Source organism: Balaenoptera musculus, chromosome 8 (assembly GCF_009873245.2).
Source record: "Balaenoptera musculus isolate JJ_BM4_2016_0621 chromosome 8, mBalMus1.pri.v3, whole genome shotgun sequence".
Classification (NCBI taxonomy): domain Eukaryota; kingdom Metazoa; phylum Chordata; class Mammalia; order Artiodactyla; family Balaenopteridae; genus Balaenoptera; species Balaenoptera musculus.
This window is the reverse complement of record NC_045792.1, coordinates 78,381,025-78,392,235: the sequence shown is the minus strand read 5'-3', so window position 1 is coordinate 78,392,235 and position 11,211 is coordinate 78,381,025. Positions and strand designations below refer to the sequence as shown.

At 41.7% G+C, this 11,211-nt stretch overlaps 1 protein-coding gene across 1 annotated transcript; it reads right to left on the bottom strand.

The window, feature by feature from the left end:
* Positions 1–7,551: 7,551 nt before the first annotated feature.
* Positions 7,552–9,915, bottom strand: FIBIN (fin bud initiation factor homolog). Its single transcript, XM_036862438.1, has one exon. It carries the CDS (start codon positions 9,360–9,362, stop codon positions 8,727–8,729), a length of 636 nt encoding a protein of 211 aa, XP_036718333.1. The 5' UTR covers positions 9,363–9,915; the 3' UTR covers positions 7,552–8,726.
* Positions 9,916–11,211: the final 1,296 nt, after the last annotated feature.

Below are 11,211 nucleotides of genomic sequence, written 5' to 3'. Positions count from 1 at the left end.
AAATGTTGCCTATTTATTCCTTAGATTTACTGCTAAATATATGCACAGATTAGTGTTCACTGGGCCTCACTGTCTGCTTTTATACTGAAGAGGATGTAGATCCAAGTCTTCTCTGAGTGTGTTTTGCAGGGATCACCATGCCCTATCCTGAGTCGTTGTTCAACTGACCCAGGGCCTCTTCCATTGCAGCGCAGGTAGAGAGTGCATGGGGGAGAAGCAGGCAAGCTAGAGAATTACTAACTTCAGAAATTCTCACTTCAGAAAGTCTTCAAGCTGCATGCAAATGTCCCCGGGTCCTCTTAGTGAAGCCCACATATGTCCGAGCTGAAACAGGGCTTAGATCAGTACAATCTACCAGCCCTGGCAAGCTCATGACATGGAGACTCTAGAGTAGGGGTCCCCAACCCCTGTTAACAACTGGGCCACACTGCAGGAGGTGAGCGGTGGGAGAGCGAGCGAAGCATCATCTACCACTCCCCATGGCTCGCATTACCGCCTGAACCATCCCCCCTTCCCCCACCCCACCAGTGGAAAAATTGTCTTCCATGAAACCGGTCCCTGGTGCCAAAGAGGTTGGGGACCACTGCTATAGAGGACTACCAGGCAATTAAGGCCAGCAAATCACACAGCAAAAGTGTGGGTTTACATAAAGAAGATCATGCTGTCACCCTAATGCTTTCCATATTGAGATCACCACAAATGGGCTCTGGTTTTAGTCTGATAGGCCTGAAAACTGGACTTTTCCAGGGTACCCAGGACCAAATATGTAGTTAGTGCTCAATAAATATTAGGAATTAATATTCTTATTCTCTCTCACTTGGCAGCCCTGTTGCCAAGATTTGCAAGTTCTCTCACTGTAGCTGCCCAAGTACTGCAATTCCCGAGTTTCTTTCATGTGCATCACCCCCATGCTCAAGGCACAAAGCAAAGGCACTGTTAACATTTGGAAAGGAAAGGTAAGCAAGTTTGCTAACTGTTATTTCCTGCAATAGCATTCATTCTCTTGGCCTAAATAGGGAGGAATGTTTGAGGTATACACACATACATGCAAAGGAGCTTCTCTTACATGAATGGGAACAAACACGTTGTTGGTTTCTGAGATGCCTGCCTAGAATGGGGAGGTTAATACAGGTTCATGACACATACATACAATGTCTAAGGCTTATTTGAAATACATCTTTTTCATTTTAACCTAAGAACACATAAGGTGTCCCTTCTTAAAGGAGGGTCTTCGATGAGCTGCCCATGGCCAGACAGCATGGGTATAGTGGCACACACTTTGGCTCAGTATTATAGTAAGTCCTCTTCATACAATGGCATATCAAATCCTCACAAGAACCCTGCAAACTATGTGTCATGATTCCCACTGTACAGCGGAGGAAACAGAGGTTCCGGGAGGTTAAACGATTTGCTTAGCTTCTGCAGCTAATAAATTGCAGAGTCATGATGTGAATCAGAATTCTGCCTCTACTTCCCATGCTCCTAATAGCAAAAGGAGAGGGAGAGATGGAGAGCAAAGGAGGAAACAGGAGAGAAAGAGCTTTGCTAAGGCAAGGGGGAGGGGAAACCAGGACAGGAGAAAACAGACACTTGAAGGGTAGGCAAAAATATACCTCAGAGCAGAGTGAACCCACTAGGTTTTCTGCTCTTTATAATTTAATCTGTAGTAGAATCATGTGGAAAATGTTAGTGGTTGACTCAGTGGGACTGCCAGCAAAGCATACATTTTGAAAGTTGAGTGGAGTGCCTGTATTTAGAGCTGGGCAAAGATCAAAGCAAGAAAAGACATTCAGGAAAAACATTTCCTTAACTCCTGCAGGAGGAAACTTTTCACAACTGGAAAATGCAAGCCATTACTGCCAATCCCAAAGCATGGAGGCTCTCCCTCATTAATCATAGCTGTCAGGTTCTGCTCTGTAAACAGCAAGCTATTGACACACAAAATGTCTTCTGTTTTTCGTGGAAAGGCAAAAAAGAGACATGGTGAAATATACAAGCCATACGAGTAAACACTGTGAGAGTCAAAATAGGATGCTTTATGCCCTTATCGAGTACGAGGCAATGACAAATTCTGAAGTCATTCGAAAGCCTCAAAAGAAAAGTTATGTATTTAGATAAAGCTTATCTATCTTAAAGCTCCTGTGAAGAAAAATGCAGAATAAATAGAGATGCAGTGGTGATGCCTGAGATCATTAGTGAAGGGGAGATGTCTAAATTTTAGTGCGATCACAGTTATCTTCGTGTAATAAGCAATCGTGTGAGTCATGCCTGTGGTTTGAATGCAAATCTCCACCTTTACAGGTCTGTCCATTCCAGCCTAAAAAGTAGGGTAGACAGGGCTTGGGCTGGTGGGCCAGAGTTGGAGCTTTGAGTGGGAGGGGTCAGCTGGGGTCCATATATTGCCTGATGTAGTCATTCATACATATCCAGCCACCTTTTGGAGGGAAAGGTGGTCAAGAATCTGAGGGAGGTAATGCTAGAGTCAAATCCAAAAGGGGAGGAAGAGAAGAAATGGAGCCAAGAGTTGGGAAATTGGATCAATGCAGAAGAAGGTTGGGAATAATGACACACACTCTTCTGGGACAAAAGCAATAATGAGACATATTGGTAGAGGATCAAGGCCAATTCCTGCTGTCTTTCCCATTACCACCTTAGCCCAAGCCTTCGTCATCTCTCATCAGCATGACCTTGTAGCCACCTATCCAAGTGGCTTTCCTGCTTCCACTCTTGCTGCCCTACATATAATCTCCTCCCAACGTAGTCTTTTTAGTGTAAATCAGATCATACTACTCCTCACCTTAGACCTCCAAGTGCATTGAAATTTGAATAATATCCAAATGGAAATTAGATCATTGAAATTTGAATAATACCCAAATATTATCCAATATTACATATATTAATTAATATCTAAATAGATCCTCTCCTTAGACTTCAAGTGCATTGAAATTAGAATAATATCCAAATTTCTTATGCTAACCATCTAGTTCCTATACTACCTAGTCTCAGTTCTCCTCTCTGACCGCAAGCTCTTTCTTTTTCTGATTTACTCTGCTATCATAACATGTGTTATGATAGAAAGTGATAATACATGTGAAAGTGACTGGAAAAATGTCATATTTAGCAAGAAGCCAGTTGTTCTTAGGCAAAGAATCACAGAGTGACACAGGTATAACGAGATACTTGGCCCAATGTAAAATCAAGCAGATAGAAAAGTTCTTTGAGATAAATTGGGTTTAACTTTTTTCGGTTAAGGTACTCATATAGAGAAAATGTTCATTTCACAGGCCACATGTCATAGATCCTGGAATAGGCAGAGAGTTAAGAAATCATGTGTCCAGTCTCCTGCTTCCAGAAAGGAAAAGCATCATTAGTGGTTATGAGGGCAATAGAGAAGTCAGATTGCCTGCTTTTGAATCTTGACTCCACTCCTGTTTAGCTGTGAGACCTTAACCTCTTTGTGCCTCAGTGTCATTATCTAAAAAGTTCAGAAACTATAACATCTACCTGAAATATGACCCTGTGAGGATTTTATAAGGTAATGTATGGAAAACACTTTGTGCCTGTTCAGTAAATATTAGCTATTATTATCTTCATTTTGCAAACAAAGTGACTGAATTTCAGAACATTGAAGGGACTTCTTCAAAGTTGCACAGCTAACACGTGTTGGGCCAAGAGCTGAATCCAGAACTTCCACCTCCTGAAGCACGGTGGATAGATTTAAGCATTTTTAAAAGATTTATGCAATTGAGCATATTTAACACTTAAACTTCACACTGGCTACAAAACAATGCATTATTATAATATCATTTTTAAAAAAAAATACAATACATAGATATGTGTGAAAAGCATTAAAGAATGCACACCGAAATGCAAATAGTGAGTGTATGGCAGGGAGAGTTTGAGAATATGAACGATTTTGTTTTCTTTATGTTCTGCTGTTTGCCACATTATTAGAATTCAGCAGGTATGGCTTATATAACTAGAAAAATAGTTATTTAAAAAGCAAAACAACAACAATAATAACAGCAACAATGAAACTCCTTTATCCCTTGAATATGTGGTTATACAAAATCCTTATTTTATTTACAGTTTTACATTGTCCAGACAATTCTAGTTTAGACTCTTGCTGGACCTTGTACATACCAATCCACAGTGTGCCAAGCTCAAATCCTTTTTTAGGTGTCAGTTTCCTCACATGCCTAAACACAGTTGTCCCTCTGTATCTGAAGTTGATTGGTTCCAGGACCCCCGTGGATACCCAAATTCAGGGATGCTCAAGTCCCTTATAAAAGGTAGCTTAGTATTTGCATATAACATACTCACATCCTCCCATATACTTTAAATCATCTCTATATTACTAATACCTAATACAACATAAATGCTATGTAAATAGTTGCCAGTGCACTATTTTTGCTTTTTGTTTTGCTTCTTGGAACTTTCTGGAATATTTTTTTCTTTCAAATATTTTCTATCCGAGGTTGGTTGAATCCAGGGATGCGGAACCCGCAGATACAGAGAGACGACTATACTATTTCTATCCTAGTTACCTCATATGGTGGCACTTTAAAAATGTCTGGTGAATAACATATCCTTGGGGATTCTGACTCTGGAAATAGTATTCCTAAGGACCACCCTGATTCCAAAATTACTCAGATGATTTGCAGAATCTCATTCTCTATACTGGTGAATGATTGTCATGTATTTCTGTATTCTATTTCTAACCAAGATTTTTATGTCTCCAGTTGTTTTTCCTTTTATATTAAAACATTTATAAACCACATTTACCATTCATATTTCACACCCTAGTATTATTCTTTATCAAGAAGATTTTAATAATCATCCTCTGAAAAATGTCCCAAGGAAATTTGACCATACCCTTTAGGGAGATTTCATATCTTTAGTAGTTCTCATGGATGCTTTTATTACTTGTTAAATAGTTTATAATTGAAGTTTCAAGGCTTCTCTAAGAAAGTTTTGTGTCTGTTTCCTTAGCAGAATTGTAAGTGAGAGTTTAAAAGACAATGGAAGTATGTAAACTGTGGAACAGCCTCTCCGTGCTGCCATGCATAACACACCCACACCTGCCAGCTTCTCCGAGTGTGGCTTTGGTTTCTGCAGAGGCTAACGTGGCCTGGTGTCTTTTATCGGCAGACTATAGATGGACAGATATCTATGGAATTCTTCATAGGTATATGGCAGTTTTTACATGGTCAGATTGAGAGTGTGAGGATACTGAACAATGCACTACATGGAGAAAGTAACCACGAGGAATTCTGTTACCAGTGGAGCCGCTCAGCTTCTGACTGACAGCTCTCAGGCATCTGAACCGCTGTAGGCTGTAGGCTGCCTGGCCTAGAAGGGACAATGTTTGGAGTGGGCAGCTGGCAGCTCCAGTGGGCCCTTACCCTCCACATTCTTCTTTTATTTGATCATATATCCCACTAGATAATCATCAGCTTCAAAAGTGAGAGAATAGTGAAGCAAATAAGACATCACTGTTTTAACCTTGGGAAAATTACCTAGGCTTTCTGGGCCTCAGTTATAAAACTAATAAATACAGTAAAGCAACAACTAACATTTATTGAGGATTCACTCTGTGTCAGGTACTATTCTAAGCCCTTGGCATATAATAATTCCTTTTATATAATACTTTCCTCACACAGTTTGTTGTTAGAATTAAGGGAAATACCCTGGCAAAGTTCTTAGCACAGGCTCTCACCAATAATGCTGAGTTGAGTTCTCAAAAAAGTTGGATATTTTGTTGTTGTTGATAACAATAATAACAATGACAATAATAATAATAATAATAATAATAAATGTCTCCTACTCCAAATAAAACCCTAAGAGGCTTTTTTAAACTTTCAGTTAGTTGGTGTCCCAACACTTTGTAATATCTCAGAATTACCCACAACCTAACCTAGTGCCTGACACATATTGAGTGATCGACAAATATTTATTAAAGAAAGACTAGACTATCCTACATTGTATGAATGTTCTTGTAAGTAGATTTCTCAGGGAAGAAAGCATATAGTTTTCTTCAGATTCTTAAAATATTTCATGGTCTAAAAAATAAAGAACCACTACTTAAAAAAAAAGAATTTGTCACTGTGTGAGTAATAAAGTCTTAGTAAGAATAAGGAAGCAGAGAGGAAAGATCTGCGTGGGGCTCCTCCCCGTCAGAGGAGGATTTGGAAACTCCTTGTGATACTAGCCTCTGGGTTGATAGTCCAGGATGGTTTGCTCTCCCCACCTGGGAATTCCTATTTGCCCTCTGGGGCCATTTACATAAGACTCTGTGAGATTACTGGCATTACATCTAGCCTTGAATGGATGATTCAATGTCAGATCATTTCATTCTGGTTTTGTAGGAATCATAGAATGTCAGCACTGGAAAGAACCTCAGACATTATCTATTTTTGGGTTTTCAAATTTGTAGCAGATGTGTCACCACTCGCCTTCCTGCACGCATGGAAGATATCTCTAATTGGGTACAGCAATCTTTATATCTGTGTCATTTAAATCCTTTTTGATGTACTACTGTATGTAGCTGATTGAAATCAGCATCAAGAGGAAATCAGTTTTCCATCCATATCATGAGTCTAATATCCTCTTATTACAACTGGGAAAATTAAGGAGATGACATTTAATACGTCTGTGGATTAGATGTGATCACTGTGAAGTGAGTGATATGAAAGTTTTGAGATAAGAAGGGTTGTGACTATAAACTACAATCATTTAGGTACCAAATATCATCTCCTTTGCCTCTGCTGTTATTTTTTTCCTCATCTTTCATAGAATAAAGATGGAAACCCCTCTTAAAAGACCTTTACCGTTTTCCCACACACCAGTCTTCTCCCCATACACTAGAGGCGGCTAAAATCAGGCCCCTGGGTGCTGAAAAGAAATGACAAATGATTATCTGAAGTATTATTCCATATTTTGTTCCTTTTTATTTGAAACAATGAAATAGTTATGCAAAGCCTCAGGCCTCAGGCCACTCCCTCTCATCTCTCAGCATCTTTGAAAAGAGCAGTGTGGGAAAGTCCCATACTTAAATCTAGGAGACTTGGTGCTGTTAGAACTAACTGAGGATCAGTCACTTTCTGGGCCTCAGTTTCCCCTATTGTCATAGGAGGATATTGGACACTTCAGAGGAGTAGAAAACTGGATTCCTCGTGCATGGGAGAGAAAAAATGGCTCCCTGTTGAAGAATAGATTATGAACACTTATTTCCCAGTGTGTGTGTGTGTGTGTGTGTGTGTGTGTGTGCCTATGTATGAAAGGAAAGCATATTTAAGGTAAGGGTGAGGATTGGCTGGGAAAAGATATGAAATAAAGTGCATTTCTATTTTAAAAATCATTAATGAAATAACGTAGACCTGTCTTCAAAGTTATTAAACATCACTGTAGTTCCTACAGCTTAGAACGGAGCCTTCCCTCTGCATTCTGAGGGCATATAAGCTCTGAGCCTTGCCATAAACTTTTCCAATTAATTCTAGGGGAAAACTAGAGAAAATTGGAGTTTTTAGGCAGACCAGCAGAGATCAAGTATTGGCACAGCCTAGATTTTATTTTTTTCCTTTTGAGGATGGTAAGGGTGGCCAGGGAAGGGAGGATTGCCAAATACGTAGCGATCCCTCTGCCTTCTTTATCATATACTCTAAGTAAACTGGCTTCAATCCCAGCCTTCTCTTGCCTTTTGCACTGGCTCCTCTTTGCAGTATGAAAGTTATGAATATAAATTAGAAAATAAGCAGGTATTATATGAGAACATATTTATTGGCTGAATAATAAAAACTTAATTAAGGAGTTATGAGAATTAAAATTCCCTCTACTTGAAGTACAAGTTTTCAATAAGCAAACAGAAGCAAAACCCTTAAATGAGAAAGAATACACTGGTAACCTAAATCACAGGCATTTGGGGGTGTGTCAAGGCAAGCTACCTACTCCTTTGTAATGGACTGCTGTGCAGATGACACAGACACACAATGAGAGACACAGCAAATCAGCATATCACAGGAGTGCATAATCACCACAAACCTTAGACTTCTTGAATGTGACCCCTTTAACTTACACACACCCACAGAGGCACAGCAGACATCTCCCTGCAAAAGGTGATTTGCATATAGTTTCTAGCCAATACTTAAGGAAAAAAACAAACCAAAAAACCCAAATCCAAAACCAAAAAGAAAACAACTAAAGACCATGGTTAATAAATAAGAAGGAAAAGGAGAAGAAACCGGCAACTTCCATCCTCTGGCAGGCACGCTGACCTCATCTGAAAAACAGGCGACTTTGACAGCTTTCAGAGGCCAGGGGAGAAGGCTGAAGGCAGAAAGGAGCTATGCACATGCTCCCCGGGTATTTTCACATAATCTTCAGGATGAGGAAGATCAAACAGTCCCTACTGCATAAACTGTGTCCTTTCAGATGTGGCTGAAACAGGTGTCTCTGCAGAGATATAAAGCCCTTCTAGGAAAGGCAGGAGACATGGTTTTAAATTCTTCTTTCCAGGTGACAAATCAATAGCAATCACATAAATAGTGTACAAAACTAAAACCACTCAACTCTCACTTCTTTCTTGTTAGGATCACATCAGGTGACTCTCCAAGTGCAAATCTGGTTATAAAAAGTAATAAGTATATGGGGAAAAGTCCCGTCTCTGTCCCCCACCTTCCACCACGGGTCTGATTTGATTCCCTCTCCCTGGAAGTTTGCCCTTCCACCTACACTTTAAGATAATCGTTTTTCAGCCGACCTAGCCGGGTCCCGTGGCTCCTGATGGTGAGGGCCAGCAGCTCGTATTTGTCCCTGAGCCCCACAGAGATGTCGAGCGTTTCCTTCAGCAGGGACCTGGTGTGGATCAGCATCCCCAAGAAGTCCTCGTTGAGCCTGCTGTCTTGCCGGCTGTCCTGTTCCTGGCCCTGCTTGAACTTGCTTTCCAGCTCAGTGAGAGACTTATCCGAGTTGGAGTAGGCATCCCCGATCTGGTGGGACTCCCGCCGCAGATACTTGCCGTAGCTCTCCTCCCCGTCCAGGTCGTAGGAGATGCTCTTACTGATGCCCTCCAGCACGCGCCCCGCGTCCTCCACCTGGCGGCCCAGCACGGTGAACTCCTCCCGCAGGGTGAGGCTCAGCAGACTGCTGGCGGGGCTCCCCTCCCCCTGAGAGCAGCGCCGGTGGTCACTCACCCTGAAGAGCAGCTGGCACTTCTCGGGGTCATCGTTCTCCTCGTAGTCCCCGTCGGGCACAAAGTAGTGGTGCAGAGTCCCATTGGACATCTCTGGATAGAGAGGGCCGTCGAAATAGCCTTGACACAGGTGGCACAGAAAACCCATCCAGAGGAACTTCATGAACACCATCCTGGATATTCAGGATGACGGGGGACCCCTGGAGAAGACTCTTCGCCCAGGCGCGAGGAAGCGGGGCGAGGGGGTGGGGTCCCCTAGGGAGTCAGCGCCTCCCTGAGACGGCGTCAGCCTCAGTCCCGGTAGCCTCGCTGCACCCTGGCGCCCCCTCCCCAACTGGCTTCATGTGGCTGCGGCACCAGAGCCTGGGAAGCAGCCGCCGCAGCCCGCAGCCCAGGATGCACCCTCGCTCTGAGCTCCTGCGCTCGCTCGGGTAGCTGGAACTCAGCCGGCTCCCTCCCGACGGGATCCCGGCACGGATGGGGAACCCCTCCTCCAGCTCTCTGGCTGGACGCTGGCTGGCTCCGTTGCCCCACTCTGGCTCTCTGAGCTCCCCGTTGCTCCTTGGGAAATGGAGCCTGTAGCTGGAGAGAAAGGTTCTTGCCCTCTGATACTATTTCAACTCCTGGACTGGGTGGGAATGCGGAGCTTTTCCTTTGGCTAATGATATCCTGAGGATCTCTTTGCTCTCAAATTACAGCTGGTTTCGTCACTTGGAAGCCAGGGAACAAGTTTGGAAAGAAACCTCTCACCAGGTCTGTGCTATTAAAGGTACAGGGTCTCTTTTTGAGGATTGGTAAGGAGACCCCGGAAAATAGAATTTAGCTTGAAGGAGAAAATGGGAAGAGGATGAATAGAATTCCCATAACAGAAAGACTGTTTTGCTATTAACGAATCGGGAGGAAGGGTAATTACCCTGGAGAAATGCCATTTCACAACTTAAAATTGTTTCCAAAACAATAAAATAAATGGCAGTTAGATTGCATTCTGTGGATATGTCTATTTTTAGCATCAAAAAGTTTATGGCTTTAAAGGAGAATTCGAAGTGTATGAAATTGCAGTTTTGTTTGGAAATGGTTAGTTAATTAAATTTACAATAACAATACTCTGGTAGAAATAGGAATATAGAAAACTGATTAACGTATGGTTGCTAGTATGTATAGGAACAAAAGCTGATAAATGGAATTTTGCCAGTTTAATAAGTCAATGGGCAACTGAGATAATTGTTTAATTTCATGAAAGCCCATCCTTGCTAAGCTCCTCCATTGCATCTTTAACCTAACACCTTTACAGCTATTGCCTCTTTTGGGACACTTAAAAGTTTTTGAAGAATATGGGACTGGTACTGTTATCTCCAGTTTTCTGGGTGGAGAACCCAAGGGATAGAAAGTTAAACAAATTATTTATTATCACAAAGATTGCAGTTCAGCCAGCCAGGACTCATTAAGTCACTGGGTCTTTTAATTTAATTTAGAAAAAAAAGTATTTTTTTCACCAGGCCATCTTAGTTTTTGATTTATGAATTGCTTAGCATATTGCCCTCCTTCAGGCCATCTCATTTGTTCATCGAATGTTTATTGAGCATTTATCATTTGCCAGAGTCTATTTTGTTCACAGAAAGAGCAGTGAACAAAAATAGAGAGAAATCCTTGCCTTCCTGGAGCTTACATTCTGGGACATGGAAAGAAAATTAATATAAATAAATAAGAGATATTGTATGTCGAATAGGGTAGTGGAGGAGAAGACAGGGAAGGAGTGGGAAAACAGGCAGCATCCCTATTTCTACGGTTATTTCCTCTTTCTGCCTTGAAATGTACCTGAAACACTCATGTGATTTGCCTGTGTTTATGCTTATCTCCCTCTCAGAATCATAAGGCACTGGTGTCATTTAGCACCACAGTGCCATACTTGCTGCCATCACTTTCAATGACATAAACAATCCTAGCTAGACAGTGAGAAGTCCAGTTACATAATTGGATATTTGTCGATGTGGTGCCACATGCATAGATTTTGAGGAACATGT